Source organism: Equus quagga, chromosome 2 (genome assembly GCF_021613505.1).
Source record: "Equus quagga isolate Etosha38 chromosome 2, UCLA_HA_Equagga_1.0, whole genome shotgun sequence".
Lineage (NCBI taxonomy): Eukaryota > Metazoa > Chordata > Mammalia > Perissodactyla > Equidae > Equus > Equus quagga.
The window spans coordinates 127,101,422-127,117,569 of NC_060268.1; the positions used below are offsets into that span (position 1 = coordinate 127,101,422).

Genomic DNA, 16,148 nt, shown 5'->3' on the forward strand with positions numbered 1-16,148 from the left:
CACTGTTTCCAAGCTCTTTAGAAGCACCAATTCGTGTTGTAAAACATCTAACCGTAAACCTGTATGCTGCCCCACAGGTAATGCCCACCTAGGCTTTAAAGCAGGTTTCCTGAGGCCTTTACCAAAGAGTGTACTATGACTAGAACTCTACAATTTATTAAAAATAAAAACAACTTCAGATCACCAATCTGGCCCAGATTTGTGAGTCTTTTCTGAGTGTTCTTTGCTGGCGTGGAATGGCAATGAGGCGAAATTTTCAGCTGCTAGTTGTGAGTGGACCTTGTAAATCTACATCAAAGGAATGACCAGCAATAGCTGTTACTAGGGACTGCAGCTCAAAAGGAAGAAAAACCAAAAAACCACCAAAAACACAAAAGCAGTAGCAAATAGCCCTTTGTAACCCTGGGGACCCCAGGGGGGTTTCAGCAAAACTGAACCTTCAATGCTCGACTGGCGCGGTAGTGAACTTGGGCCACGTTACAGTAGGCGTTGCTTCACAGAGTCCCCTCCGTCCCTCTGGTGGACTTAACATTTCAAAACCTTGCTCTCTACTTCTGAGGACCCCTGCTTTGGGGACTTCCTGCTTTCATGAGAAAGAATGTATTTCATTTAAGGATCAATCAGGATCATGAATTGCCATCTTTCTTTCTTTTTTTAATGATGAAAATCCACAAGAGTGTAAAATATTCTTAGACACACCTAGCTTGGCAAATACCGCGGAACTCCACATTTCTGTGAATTCACACACAAGCTAGCCGGCCCCTCAGTGCTGGCTGGCCCCCTTTGGCAGCGAAACACAATAATTTATTAAGCTTCAATACTTAATAAGTGTGCACAAATATCATGCAAACGTATGACCGTACTCAAAAACAAAAGTGTATTAGAGTCGTAGACTTATACAAAACATCTTGTAAACAAAAGGGAAGAGGTTGGTATTTTCTGTACAAAATAGGCAGGTTTTCCTTTTTTAATAATCTGTAAGATGCATCATACTTCTGGCATTTTCAAAAAGTGAAAACTGTATAAAAATAAATATTCTATGTACAAACACACACACAGGCCAGTCCCAGGTTAGAGGCATCACTGTAAGACAAAAACAAACACAAAACAACACAGAGTTAGCGTCGGAGGTCTGCGGGTGCTCATCTCCTTGGTGGGAAGGAGGTAGATGCTGTCGTGAGATGGATGCGGGCTCTGGATGGGGGACCTGGGGGAACCATGAGCCCAGAGATGGAAGAGCCTAGCGCTGACTGTCCATGCCACTTTCTCTTCCAGTCACTCCCCTTCCTGGCCACTAGAGGGCACTTGCTCTCTATGCTGCCCTGGGAGGCCTGGCAGTTGCTGACTTACTGCATCTTCCCAAACTGAACTTGACGGCGTGAATCAACTGACTCGAGACTCTCTAGTTGCTTCTCCAAGACATTGTACCTCTCGACAGTGGCTGTTCTTTCCCTGCTAAGCTTAACCATTTCTATCTCCTAAGCATCAGTAGCAACCTTGAAGACGAAAATCTTTTTCTTGGAGGGCATGGGGTCTTATTTGACACACCTCTCACCTGCGCCTGTGGAGCCTTAACTGGGTGCAGGGGAGCTCACCAGGAGGATGAGGCTCGGCTGGAGGCACAGATCCTTGGGGAGGCATCTCCCTGAGGGCTGAACTTTTCCTTCTCTGGTTAGGCGTGCTCTAGGGACCCGGGTGAGCAGGCACTCCACCAGGGCCTGGGGTTTTGGTGGTTTCACTTTTACCCCATCCTGTGGACTAGTGAGTTCTGAGTGTTTAGCACAGAGGAGCTCCTCATCTCATTGTACGTGTACCTCTACTGCCCCGGGACAGGACTAGATTAGCTAGGCACGATCTCTTGGACAGCTTGGGGTCTCCAGCCCTTTTATGAGGGTGAACCAATATCTTGAGACCGTGGTGGTGGAGGGCTGGTGAGAAGTCTCTGAGGGGAAGCAAGGTGGAGGGAGGCTGTGGGTGGACAGCATGGCAGCTAGCAAACCAAGGGCCCTGGTCGGGCTGGGGAGCCCTGCACTTTGGGGCCTGTGGCTGAGTGGGGTGATTGCGTGCCAGGGCACAGCCCAGTGGCATCAGATGGCTTTAATGGTGGCAATGCCAAGGCAAGTGCGGACAAATGAACATTCATTGTTGGCAGGAATTCTGGACACCTGGAAGAGGTGGGGCTGCAGGTCTCCTGTGTGGAAGCATGAAGCTCTGATGGCTGAAGTTCAAGGGGAAGGGGAGAGTGGGGAGCCGGCCAGTCTCTATGAAGAGGTATAGAAGCCATGCGAGTTTATAGTTTAAGCATCTTAGATTTCCTCCATCTGGATAAATGTCATCATATGGCTTCAATGACCTCATATGAACCCTATGAGAACAGCTAATGATAACTGATTTTAAAACATGGTCTAGAACTCTTCGGAGGAAAGGTACTGTATATATTAATCACACAAAGCATAAAGATGTCATCTGTGTGGCTACATGGAAATTCCATACACTGAGATTTGCTGATGCCTTAAAAGGCATTTTTAAAGGTTCTCCAAGTGTGTGTGGTAAGTGAGATGTGGAATGGGCACCCTGCCTTTGGGATCACCCCTTTTTGACCTATTTCTTGTTGCCTCATCTGCACAAAGGCCCGGAATGGAAATTGTGCATGCTTTATCACACATGTGGAGAAGGGAGCCCCAACACCTCTGTGCCCCCGAGGCACTTGCAACCCCCTGGGAAGCCTTACCTTGTTCCAGCAGCCCTGGACGGGTAAGCCGTCTTCGCCCTGCAGTGAGGAAGGAAGGCAGACGTTCAGACTCTCCAGGACGGCCCACCAAGGAGGCAGCACGGGGACAAGGGCCACACACATTGTGGCAGTTGATCAGCATGTGGCCCACCTGTTACTATTCCTTTTCTTATCCCAGGGCAGAGCCTTGGAAGCAAGCATGAAGTCAGTCGGCCTGTTTGCCCATCGGCCAGGATCACACGGAGTCACCGTGCAAGGCAAGGCCAAGAGGGGCTCTCCTAGCCTGTGGGGTCAGCGAGCAGAGGCGACCTGAGTGTCCTGGAAGGACAGCCCAGAGACCCAGTGGTCTCTGCTCTAGCCATATTGAGGCTGGGTGCTCATGGGCAAGTCACTCAGTACTTGGTGGCCTTAGTCTCCTCCTCCGTAAAACCTGGGGGAGGTGTGGCAGTGTGAAAAGTCTGCTAAGGTGTCCCCCCACCCCAAGTTCTCCCATTCTTTTATTTTTCTCTCTTCCTTCACAATGGGATGAGGAAATCTAGGTGGTTCTTATCTGACAATTGATAAGGAGGAGGAGGAGCCTCAAAAGGACAGGCCCCTCACCCTCGTGCGTATTGCAGATGGCCCTCAGGTGTCTTCAGCAAGGAGACAGGGCTCCTGGCACAGCATCAGCCATTGCTGGGAATTCGGGGGGAATATGCAGCAAGATGGGAATTAACTGTGTGCCATTTGTCCCCTTTGCTGATGGCACCCACAGAGCGCCTGTAGCCTTCGGATGCCCCAAGTCTTGTCGGGCCCTGATCTGATATCCTGGCCTCTCTGCACACCCAGGGGGAATCTAGGAGCATTCAAGAGACAGGTGGAGAGGGGGAGGCTGAACCAGGGCAGAGACCTGGTTCCCAGTTACGTCTACTAGAATTGTAGCCCAGATTCCAGAATTCCAGACTCTAGAGCAGAGAAAGAGATGGACATAGGGTTTCAGGGGACTGGAGCACGTGGTCAGCCCCAAGGAGGTTGAATGGGAGCCCCCATGCCCTGGACCAACTTCATCCACCGTGCCAGCGCCTAACGCTCTCACCTGGTGTTCAGCAGGCAGCAGGCCCGACACGGAGGGCTGAAGAAGTCTAGTTATCTTGTACTAAAAATCATGATCAATAGCTCCCGCTGCCCCCATGCCCACAATAACACAGTGCAGGAGACAGGGAAAACAGCAACAATGAGAAACAAGACAGGGAAGACACGTACACTTCCACAGCAAAATTAATAGACAAATGACGCATCCATATGGGATGTTACTGGAAAAAATGCCACTTTGCATTAAGGGTCAAATAAAGATGACCTTTGTTGTCCCCTTTGGGTTGGGGAGGGTCTGCAGGGGGAGGCGGTGCCTTCCAGGGCTTCAAGAAGACCTTCCGCCCCCTTCCCCAGCCCGCCATGGGGCGACACTTCACACGGACTCTGGAAGGGAGAGGAGCCTCCGCGGGCCATAGCGGCATTCCCATTGGCACACGGATGGTGGCAGAGGGGACAGAGGAAGGCGGGCAGGCAGAGGAGAATGGCCATGTGTGAGAGAGGAGCACGGCGGCCAGGGCTGCACCCGGCAGAACTCAAGGTGCTCAGACTGTGGAAGGGATGTGGCAGAGAGGAGACCTGGCCGACGGTTAATGGAGGCGCTTTGGAGGGACTGGGAAATTCCAGGGTTGAGAGAGGTGCCTGTGCATGCTGCATGCTCGGAGTTCAAGAGGCGGGGCCCGTGGGGGCCGGGGCAGCGAGTGAGGGGTTCAGTAGTGGGGGCAGGAAGCATGCTATTCTGCCCTCTCCTTTTGCTGCATATCCTGGTCCCCAAAAGTCCCTTCGAGGGGCTCTATGGTCACGTCTCAGGATCACACAGCATATTTTCTTATAACTTTTTCTCTTCTGTTCAAAGATAATTCCTGTGTGACCCGTGGGTGGGGATATGGGGCCGGGAATTTTCATCTATTACTGGAATGAAAATGGGTCCCTGAACTGCAAAGCTGCTGGGGAAATTCAGGAGAGCAGGAACCTCATGAGCCTGCTGCTTTGGAATGAAGTGCCATCTTCTGCTTCCCTCGCCGTCAGCTGAAGAGATTGCTGCGAAGGCCTAGAAAGTTCCTGCCCGAGAGGGACTGGGTCCTGTGGGATCGGAACTGCTGCCACTCAGGCCAGGACATGCTTGGGAGAGGGGTTGTAAATGTCACCCCTCCTTCTCTGCCTTCCTGTGTCCTCCCTTTTCTTCCTTAACTACATTCTCAACCTTTCCATTCTCTTCCAGACTTTTTGGTGTGAACCATATAAAGATGAAAGAAAGGGAAACCAAGGGATGGTCCTGTAGTGCCTTTTGGGATTTAAGCAAAAAGGACGAACCCTTTAGGATCTAAAATCCTGATCTTGGACCATTCCCTAGTTCTGGTGGTGTCACCAGGGCAGCGACACCAGACCCAGTCTGGAAGAACAGTCAGGGTAGCCCCCCGCTCTGCCTCGGTTCTAGAACTCCTCAGTGTACCCCACGTTTATGAGCATGCCCATCTGTCCCCTGCCAAATTGTGAGACGGCTGAGCGAGGAGGGATGTGGGCCCACTCAGGCATCTCATTTGAATGTTTTGCCAGACGCCCAGCCAATGCTTCCAAACTAACTGCAGTGTGCGAAGACAGGACGTCACAGTCCTAAGAAACCGTCCAGAAAACCCACTTTCATTGTTTTCTTTCTGGTGGCTGATTTGTTTAGAAGCAGTTCTGAAAGGTGGGTCAGATGCAGCCAGAGCTGGCTTCAGGGTAGGAGAGATGGCTCACGTTAAGGTGATATGTTTTTGAAGCAGCTGCAGGGGGAAGCCAAGAAAACATCCTGGCGCACACTGCATGCAAGAGGGAGGCGTGGCAGGGGCCGAGGACCAGCCGGGCAGGTGGCACTTGGTGTCTACAGAGTGGAGAGGCAGGAAGTGGAAACTGGAGGGACGGAGCAGGAAGAGTGTGGAGAGGCACGCAGGCAGGAACCACACAGTGGGGAAGCCCAAATCAGCCATGCAGGCAAGGGAAGGTGATGCCATACCAATGGGCACGGGGCATCCAGTCCGTCCAGCCCTGGTAACCCCGGCTCCCCTTTCTCTCCTTTAAAACCTCGGTGTCCCTGTTCACAAAACCAAGCACGATGATTATTTAGGTCAAGGCTGGCAGCTCCAACTGTGGAGTGGAGAGGTCCCGTCCTACCCTGGCCAGGATGTAGGTCCTTTGGGTCATATTGACAAGTAGAGCCCAAATCTCCGGTGACTACCATCTACCAAATTCAACCTCTGTGCTCTCTTTTGCTTCTAGGAGAGCTGAGCTTTGAAACCCCTACAACCAGCCCCCTGTCCACTTAAAGACTCACTTGGAGTAAACACAGATTAACTTCAACATTGGCGCATCACAATTTTCAGAACCTTCAGATGGATTGTGAAGGCACCTGAGGAGGCCAGCAGATGTGCCACAAATCAGTCCTTACTGGCTGGTTGGGGAAAGGTTCCTGGGGGTGTCTGTCTACTGATTCTGGTCTGCAGCTCTGCATGTTTAGCCGGATGGCCTTAGTGGGGACGCTAAGTCCCCTTGCTGGCCTCATTCTGCCCAGTTTTGGGCATAGGTGGCCCTCAGGAGACACTAACCCTGGCGTCCTGCATCCTGACCAAGTGAGGATTCCGACAACTTGAACTGCTGGCCACAGAGGTGGCCACCAAACGAAGAAGGCAAATGCGTGGCTCACAAATGCTACACTGGCTTCCGAAGCCATCATTGGCGCTAAGAACTGAGTCCTTTTCCAAAATCGCTCTCCTCGCGGTTTCGCCATTCCCACACACCAATTGTTCTGCATCTTTAAAAGAAGGGGATTTAGCCAGAATTATGTGCAGCTGTGGTTTTAGGGCAACACCAACAGCAGGCAGAATTTCCCCGGCCAGATGAACAGACAGATTTTAGTAGCATCAGTGTAAGCATTCGGTTCTCATCTTAGTTCATTTGCCTTCTTTGTTTCCAACTTGCAAACCTCAAGGAAAAAAACCAGAACAATACAAGTGACAAATGAAAACATACCAACGGACAGGGGGCATCTAATCCAGGCGCTCCTTGGTCTCCCTTATCCCCTTTAGGCCCTCTAGAGCCTTTCTTCCCCCTCTCCCCCTGTAAACAATGGATTAGTCCGAGAAAAAAAATATCAAAACTTTAGGATCATTCATGTGTTAAGGTCACAGAAAAGGAAAAAGAAAACAAAATTAAAGAGGGAAATATAGATTATCTCAATTAGGATATTCTCCCCAATAGGATTTGGGGTCAGTACCCACCCCACCCTTCTAAGAACCTGAGAATCCAGCTAAGGCAAGGGGCAGGGAGCTGGAGGGCTAAGAGCTGGAAGCGGAGCGAGACGCGGGCGGAAGATACCGGTGGCCAGTTTTGCTAACACCGAGCCCGGAGTGGGTCTGTGATGAACGGGAGGACCCACTTCCTCTCTTTAAGGGTCCATTTTTGAAAGACTTTGGCTTGACAACTTTTGCCCCAATTGGCTGTCATCCTTTGATATTCTATCAGGAGGCAAGGTGATTTTGTTTAGAGCCCTGGGGTATGTGTTTGTTGGCAGGTGTGTGTGCACACAGCATGTATGAATGTGTGTACATACAAGGCTGTGCACATGGGTGTATAGTGTGTATGTGGTCCTGCACGTGCAGGGGTGCACACATGAGTGTGCGTATGTGCATGTAGGAGTGTGTGCTTGTGCGTGTGTGCACAAGTGCGTATATGCACGTGTGTGTCCAGGGCTCATGGGTGGCCCTGGGTCCTCAGCTGGGTCCTCTCCTTCTATGTCTATCTCTGGCCCATCCTGGTTTGAAGTCATGGGCAGCTATTTGTATCTGGACACGCTGGTTCAAGGAACTCAATTGTTTCTGAAAAGCTTCAGTAAATATCATCTTTCTAAATTGAAATCCATTTTGTATGTGTCATCGTCTCTCTCTAACTAAAGAAGGGCTGTGGGGAGTTCTTTGTAATGAATTTGAGTTTGGATTTTCCTGTGCTGGGTTCCTTAGAAAGGGGCCCTGTGCCCCGGGGGAGTCTTCCCGGGAGCGCTTCTCCTCTCCAGCAGGCCCATTGTCCAATGCTGGGGGACTTCCACAGCGTTACTCCAGGCAACAAGACCTTGAAGGCGGCAGCAGGTTGCTCAGGGCAAAGACTGAGTGAGAGCAGATTCTGCCCGCGATCAGCAGCGTGACTTTGGGAAATTACTGAACCTCTCCAAGCCTCAGTTTCTTCACCTGTAAAATGTGGATAATAACCCCTGCCTCAAAACCTTGCTGTGAGGTCTTCATGCACATTAAGTGCTTAAGACTGGCGTACAGTATGTGCTCAGTACACGAGAGCTGCCTCATAACGGGAACAGTAACGACGATCATTTCTTGTTAGCTAGTGTAGGATCCAAGGCTGCCACCGGAGGTGTGGTCTTGCCATGTCCCCGTGTCCCCGTAACGGAAGGGTGCAGGGTTCCTTAGAGGCAGGCAAAGGATAAGAATATTTTTGATGTTTCCCTGGATCTTTGGAAACTACTCAGATTTCTTGATTCCAGAGGTTTCCTGTAGTTGCCAATGCTTTGTTTTAAGTAAGTTTCCTAAAACGCAAATGTTTGCTTGGAAAATAATACGTTTTTAAGAGGAAATGTGCATGCATACTAGGTGTAATTTCATTGGCTCTGAGATACGTCCACCAATGAGAACATCATGGCGTGAATGATCCCCAAGCAGTGGACAAGCAAAACCAGGAGCTGTTGGCTGGGGAAGCCCTGGGGTAAACTTTCTCAGGAGTGTGGTCCCTCATTCTCCTCGGGTCAGGCCAGTGTGAAAGTGAGCACAGTTTCCTAAGTTCAGAGGTTGGGCAAAGCTCCAGAATAGTGGGGGTCCCAGGTCCTGGAGATTTGCCTGTGGGTGACAGAGGGTCTGCGTGGCCTTGACTTTGAGAATGGGTAACTCACACTATGGGGCTGTCTTGTTGTAAGGGCAGAGGAAATGGTCTTAAATTGGGTGTCCTTTGAAGACATTAGAGTGGAAGCTTTACCTACATCCTTCTTGCCTCCAACCCCAAAGAGTGACATGAAAGAGGCCCTGGGGAAGGGGGAGCTCTAGCTTGTACAGGGAAAGGGGTTCATAACATTGAAGTAGCAGAGAATTCTTTAAAAAAATGTATAAAAATTGATTTTAGAGGAAATAAATTGAAGCTGGGGAGTGGAAGGGAAAGATGGAGGGACATGGGATATTATAATGGGGTGAACACATCTAGGGGGAGCAATGCTGAAGGAGTGAAGGAAGGAAGAGGAAGGCCAAGGCCAAAAAAGATGGGAGAGGAAGGAGAGGTAAGGAGGCGGGGGGGACCTGGAAGCAAGACACACACACACACCCCATACTCACACACGTATGCACATACCTGTGTGCACACCCACTCCTGCCCACTCATGCACATGCACTCGCACACACACACACTCTCACGCCCCGCGGCTGGCGCGTCTTGGAGAGGGACAGCGCCTCACTGCATCTACTTAGACCTTTCAGTTGGCTGGCTTGCAGGCAGCTCCACGGTGACACCCAATTTTCCTGATGTCCAAACTGCTAAATTCTTTCTACCCTTTATCCTTTGACCAATTTTTTCATCCTAAAAGTGGCTCCTGGGCCAGATTCATGGAGCTGCTAAGGGACAAGGGGGAGCCCTTAGTGACAAGGGCAGAACATTCTTTTCCCTGACGTGTCTCCCCTTAGAGAATTGCCTGTTTTGGGCTCTGGGGCTTGCCCAGCACTATGGGACCTCCCTCCTTCCATGGACAGGAGAAAGGCTCCACGGCGGTCCTTGGGTGGGACACGAAGAAGCACTATTTTCAGATTGTCTCAGTTCACTGTGAGATAGAACAGCAGGCTGGGGCGCACCTGCTGGAGCCCCTCCGATGGGGTCCCCCGGGCCTGGCGTGGGGCAAGGTTTGGGAGCGGCTGTGCAGGCAGCCCCCTCACACCCGGCGGGGGTGGCGGGCTTGAACTTCTCCAGCTTCACCTTCACAAGCAACAATGAAGCTTCTAACCAGAATGTCATCTAGGCCCTTCTGGCTTTTTACCTCGTCCAAGGTGTCAGTATTCTGAGCTTCCAGGCATCAGAAACAGGTGTCCATGGCAAAGCGCTGACTCTGCTTGGACCTTTCTTTGTTTTGGAGGCTTTCTTACCAAGCCCTCACATCTCCCCCCAAAAGCTGTGTTAGGGCTGCTAGTTAGAGAGGCCTGAATGAGGCGGGGACATGTAGAGGGACTCTTCCAGGACATCCTGGCATCTTCAGAGTCAAATCTCTTGGATAGAGAGAATAAGCTGTTCCTTGATCCAGAAACCTGATTTTTGGAATAAGTCAGCTGGTCTTTACGGTCTACTCAAAGAAAGAAGCTTCACGCAAATTGACTGCTTTCTGGACTCGACTTAAGAGACATATTGTTAATTTATATATGGGACGGGGAAAAGTGTGTAAAACCTTAGAGAAGGAAAGTGGAGAAGAGATATTTCCCACTGATTCCTGGAGTGTTCCTGGCTGATTCCATGACCTCAGTTCCTTAAACATCAGAGCTTCTGGCTCCCCACCTCCCCGCTGCCGGTGATAAGGGCACAGGCCTGCCCTGCCCCCACCTCTAGAGCAACACAGTGACCGTCACTGCAAGGGCTGGCCTTGCAGCCTGCAAATGGCTCAGTGCCTCAAGCCAACTGAAAAAGTCTTAAGAAATAGGTTTAAAAAGTATTAATTGAATATAATAAAATCAGAACACTAGAAATAAATTAGAAAGGAAGTTAGCATGCCAACTAAGAGGAGGAATGATCAATTTTTTTAGTGGCCTAAGTTCTTTGATGCCACAGTAAAGAAGGTGGGCTTCCCAGTCTGCCTTCACAGGCTGGTGCAGCTCTGGATGGAGGTCTGTTTAATGCCAGTGGTTTCCAGACTTGGTCTCCCACGGACGGTCTGGTGGGGGAGCTCTGCCTGCTCCTTCTTCTTTACAGAACATATGGGACAAACTGAATCACTTTTGACCAGCTTCCAGAAAGGAGAATTTAGGGATATAGAATTGCCCAACAAATACATCTTAAATTGAAGACACTGGAACTAGTGCCAGATATAAGCATACAGATTCTGGCAATTTCTATTCATCAACATGGTTATCAATGTTCAAAGATCAGCCAGATGACCTGGGTTCTAGAAGCCACTGTTCTGCCTCCAACGCTCCGGGAAGCCAGTATATTTAACATCCATCTGGGCCTTGTTTCTCCATCTGTTTTTCCTGCCCCTTCTCTTCTACCTCTAAGGCCCTTGGATATTGTGACCCACTAGAAGACGCTCTTGCCCCTCTAGGGGGCGTGTGTTGTACTGTGCGGACCACTGTGATGAAGCAGCAGAGGAAACATTCTAGAAAGGCACACAAAGGTCATCTCTTGGTCAGATGTAGTTAAATGATCCCTGCTGGGCCCAAATATGTCATGTGTCATATACATGGCATGCGTCATATAGCACTGTGCTGTGGACATTCAATAACTGGGTCCTGGTGAAGATGGCAGAAACCAAAGGGAGAGCAAGGGGGCCTCGGAAGGCACAATTTGTTTTCCAGTCCTGCCGACTCTTTCCAAGAGAAATAGTGGCTGTGATTCTTTTTAAAGGATCGGCTGCTTGCAATAGCTGTCTTCTTGTCCTCAGAAATGAAATTTATTTTCTCTCTCACCAGTGGCCTGGAATGCCTGGTGAAACTAAGTTTCAGAAGGTAGGACTAGGTAATGATGGATTTAAAAATATCATTTAGGGGGCCATTATCAGGGCAATATAGAGAGAGCTGGGCACGTGACTCCCATTACTGGATGGCAATGCTAACCTGATGGTCACTGTGGGATTCAGTCTCCCCCCGTCATGCAGAAAAACACATGCTTCAATTTCGAGATTAGGCCCCAGGCTCCCTGCATGCCATGGATTAAGCCCCTCACTATAAAGCCTTTTAATTTAGGATGATTTATCAGGAAAAACTGTATTTGCCGCGTTGGGTCAGGAATTACCAATTGATCATTCCACCACATCATGAAGGCATTAGTAACCAGAGCCAAAGTGCGGAGTTCAGACTCACTCGGTTTCCTTTGTCCCCGGGTGGTCCATGTAAACCCTGCAGTAAATCAGAGAAATGAAGACACGTTAATGAGAAAACGCAGGATGGCCATTCATTCCTTCCTTCCAGGCTCTTCACTGATGCCTAATTCATCGGAGACAGGTTTAATTATCCCCATTTCACAGAAGGGGGACAAAGCCGAAAGCTGCCCAAGGAATGTGACCGAGAGACACATAATGAGTTATGGGCCAAGCCCAGAACACGGTTCTGGTTTTCTTGCTGTGCAGCCAAGCCCTGGCCTGAGGCGGTGTCCTTCTAGAACACTCACACTGAGGAGCGACTGGTGCTGAGGACAAGGTCTGGGCGCCAAGAACTCTCCTGTCAGGGGAGGTGCTCATATGGCTCTCCGGCCAGGCTCTTGCTAGAAAAATGACTCCAAAGCTCCTCTTTTCAGGTACGGGCTGCTCTCCATGTCTTCGGCTTGGGGAATGAGCCCGAGGCAAAGACTGGCCAAGCTGCCTACTTAGCCAGAGCAAAGCCGCCCGGTCAGGAGAGCACGGACCAGAGAGCAGATGTACAGCCTGCAAGGTGTGGGAGACAAAAGTCCTGGCTTCTCAGGCCATCAACTTTGATAACCAAGCATTGGGAAAATCTGCTGCCGGTGGAAAGGTAGTCGCCTGGGAAAGCTGCTCCTCTCACGAGGCATCTCCATCTTGCGTTACAGTGATCTGGACTGGATTTTGCCCCTCCTCGAGGGCAGGGGCAGTGGTGCATTCATTTGTGAGACCCTCACTGCACTGAACTCAGAGGGTTGCCGTGGAAGAGGCTCGGGCGTGTTTGCTACATCCCGTTAGACGGTATGTACACTCAACTGAGGACCCAACCCCCCACAGGGGCCACGTGTCTCGGGGTTTTCTTGAGCGGTGCCCGGCAGGGAAGGTCCAGTGCAGTAGATCAGTGGGCTATATTGGCAGCTTCTGTCATAGAAACGAGAATCCTCCCTTGGCCCTAGATTTTTTGCTCCAGGCTTTGGGTACCCTGTTTTGACACTGCTTCTGTTGGGGGACGGGGGTTAGTAGAAAGAAACCTCTGATCCCAGGAGACTTACAGGAAGCCCAGCTGCTCCTGTTGGTCCTGTTATCCCAGGGTCACCTTTGCTGCCCTGAAATGGGAGAAAGAGACCCATGAGCCCTTCCTGACATGGTAACAACCTTCCATCAACCATTTTCTTTTTTTGTATGAAACCTGGGAAAAATTCTCCAGTCCCCTCCAGGAAGCAAGGGCTGAACAGAAAGTGGGGTGACTAGTGTGGACTTTGCCCTGGGGAGGGGGCTTGGAAGACCCCCTCACCCTCCCTCCAGCAGGGACTTTCCCCCAAGACCCTCTGGAAGGACTGGCAGTGTGCTGGGGACACTGGCTGGCTGGAGGCATAAACAGGAGAACAAGGAGGAGAAACTGGGCACGGACAGGAAGGAGAGAAAGGGAAGAGAAAGGCAGCTTTGATTTCTTCTTTGAAGCTGCAAGCGTCACCCCTCAGAGCTGCCATCCTGGTTCCCCAAGTGGCTGGTGACCTCCAGGATTTTATGCTCCCACACTCTTCAAAAGCTCCCCACTTGGCTGTGTGGTGTGGGAGCGAGGCGGGCAGTACCTGCCCTGGGCAGAGTCCGAAAGGTGGGCGGCCCGGGAGCAGGGAGAGGAGCTCGCACAGGCCAAGCTGGATGGCCGCCCACTCGGAGGGCCAGCACCAAGGCCATCCATTCCCTGAACATGTGGAAACCGGGCCAGCTGGGAGGAGTGGACATGCAGAGGACACGCAGCGCTCCCGCCTCCTCTGTGCTGCCGCCCGCACCCTCACCTTGCGTATACCGCACCCCGCGGCTGGAGCTCAGGGGACGGGGACCGCGGGGCCCGCCTAACGCCTGGCCTCCTGACTTCTTGGTGTCCCTAGGATTTTTCACACCACCTGGCACTCTCTCCATGCTGTCTCTAAATCATAGGCCTCTCTGGTGCCAATCGCGCCCAGGGCCTTGCCAGACTGAGCCTGTGACTGATGGCAGGTGACAGAAGCTGAGAGGAGGAAGCTCTCCAAGCCTCTGTCCACTCGTAGCTACAAAACGAACCCCTGGGCTGGCCGGCTCCCCCAAGACTCTGGCGAGGATCATCAGGAGAGACGGATGGAGGTGTGGGAAACGCGGGCGAGGGCTGGGACTGGGGGCTGACGTGGTGACCTGAGGGTCACAGGCACCAGGGCTGAGGACCTGAGGCTGAGGAGGGGCCGCTTCCCTCCTCCTGGTCGCCCAGGCTCTAGCCCACTGAGCACTCACCCTCTCGCCCTTTGGTCCCGCCGGGCCTGGGACTCCGATTGGTCCTGGAGTACCCTGGGGAGGTGAGAGAAAGCAGAGGTGAGGGCCCTGACGCTGTAGGGAGCCCTGGGAGGCCCGCCCGATGCCTGGAGATGAGCAAGGTCCAGAGGCCCAGTTTTCAGGGTTGGCGAGGCCAGGCTTGTTCGGGGCGGTCATTCGACTGGGCCGCATTCCTGTTTGGGTTTGGGGGCCTCGGGAGAGAGTGCCTCTCCCCTCCCTCAGAGCCAGATTCGAGGAAGGAAACCCTTTTGCTTCACAACCAAGCTTGCCAAGGCTGAAAACGGTAGGAGAATGGTTGCTTGTTTTGCTCCCAGAAGCGCTTGGGAGGGAGTTGATGCCATCCCAGGGGTGGGGGCCGGGGGCTGGCACCCCTTTGCTGTCGCAGCTCCACATGCAGCGGGAGGGTCTTCATGCCACAGAGACCAATGCAGATGCACAAACAGAGGCAGGTGTGGGAGGGTCGTAAGCCATACCTCCCCCACTCCCACCGTGGCCTATCCCTGGCCTTCAGCCTCCGGCCGGGCCTTCCGTCCTCACTCCCAGGCCCTATGGAACAGGTGGACTGGACAGTGAATTAGCATGCCTTGGGGGGCTGCTGACACTGGCTTGGCAGGGAGGTGTGCCGTAAGTGCTCCTGACTAGGGACCGCTGGGGCGGGGGGCTGGGGTGGGTTGGGGCAGCTGGAGTAACAGGAGCTGCGTTGCTTAGAGACAAGCAGGGCTTCCTAAGGCACAATTAAACATCTTCCCCAGGTTCCCAATTTGTGGCCTCACGACATAGAGTCTGTATTTCAGAGCTTCCTATGGCTCTGCCTCAGTGTTTATATTTCCTGCTCAGATGGGGCCATGAAGACACGGGGCTGGGCCTATGGGCAGTGCGTGGTGGTGCTCCGCCACAGCTATGAAAGGCCGGGCAGGAGCAAGTGGGGAAATGCTGGTTTGCTTTACATGGAAGAAAAAAAGAGCAATAAGACGTTCTCGGTGCCCCGTCTACAACCACGAGAGAAAAAGGAAAGCTGTGGGCATCTGGGACACAAGAACGTCAAAAACGAACGAGGCCAGATCAGGGTGACAGTTCAGAACTCCAGAGGTGCTGGTCACCTTCAAGTCCTGCCTCGAAGGCCTATAAACTCTGAGATACGGGAGAAGTTTCTCGGCCTTCCTGAGGGTCAGTTTTCCCACCTGTAAAATGGGGATGATAACAAGTGCCTACCTCCTAGGCTGCTGTCAGGTTAAAATGGGTGAATGCATGTCATGCATTTGGCAATGGGCCTGACACCAAGGAAGTGCCCAGTAAACGTTAGTACTGGCAGGCAGGACTATTCTTCCCACAAACATTTTCCTTTAAGGTTGTGATATTGATCTTATGAGAAAAATAAAACCTCAGGTCCAAAGAGGACAGAATATATGAATTTTCACTGCTCTCCTCTGTCCAACATGAATGGAATAAGTAGTCGAGAGGAATGTCGTGTCTCTCTGATTCATCCCCTAGCCCTGACGGGCCACCTGGGAAAGGTGTGCCAGGAGCGAGGAGGATGGAAAGGGGGGACTGTGATGGAGAAGCAAAGCCAAAATAATGTCTGCAAAATTGGTATCTTCTCTGTCTGTCAGAGTCTACAGCATCAACTCCATAAATGCGTGGGGAGAGGGGCTCAGAAAAAGATGTCACCTTGGGCAGCCACGTCCCCTCCTCTTCTTTATGATGGCACAGAACAGGCATGCAATAGGACGAGGCCCTGAGTGGGGTCACTCTCGGTCATCTGACTTTGACAGCTCTAGACTTCTGCTGGTGTCAGTTCTGAGGCCCACCTCCAGGCCCCGGGAAGTCCTGCCGCCACGGTGCTCTGACATCTCCCTCCGCCCTGTGTGCACGTCCTCCCCTCTGCAAATGAACCCCTGCAAGTTCTCATCTTCCCCGAGTGTCACT

The 16,148-nt window shown here is 51.8% G+C and overlaps 1 protein-coding gene across 1 annotated transcript in view; it reads right to left on the reverse strand.

The window, feature by feature from the left end:
* Positions 1 to 854: 854 nt before the first annotated feature.
* The window catches only part of LOC124235525 (collagen alpha-1(XIII) chain), a 59,811-nt gene continuing 44,517 nt past the window's right edge, over positions 855 to 16,148 (reverse strand). Inside the window, exons 26-31 of the mRNA XM_046653686.1 lie at positions 14,184 to 14,237; positions 12,968 to 13,021; positions 11,881 to 11,916; positions 6,809 to 6,895; positions 2,732 to 2,770; positions 855 to 1,083 (exon numbers count right to left, since the gene is read on the reverse strand). Of these exons, the coding sequence (XP_046509642.1) occupies positions 1,081 to 1,083; positions 2,732 to 2,770; positions 6,809 to 6,895; positions 11,881 to 11,916; positions 12,968 to 13,021; positions 14,184 to 14,237 (273 nt within the window). The 3' untranslated portion in view covers positions 855 to 1,080. The remainder of the gene's footprint in view (positions 1,084 to 2,731; positions 2,771 to 6,808; positions 6,896 to 11,880; positions 11,917 to 12,967; positions 13,022 to 14,183; positions 14,238 to 16,148) is intronic.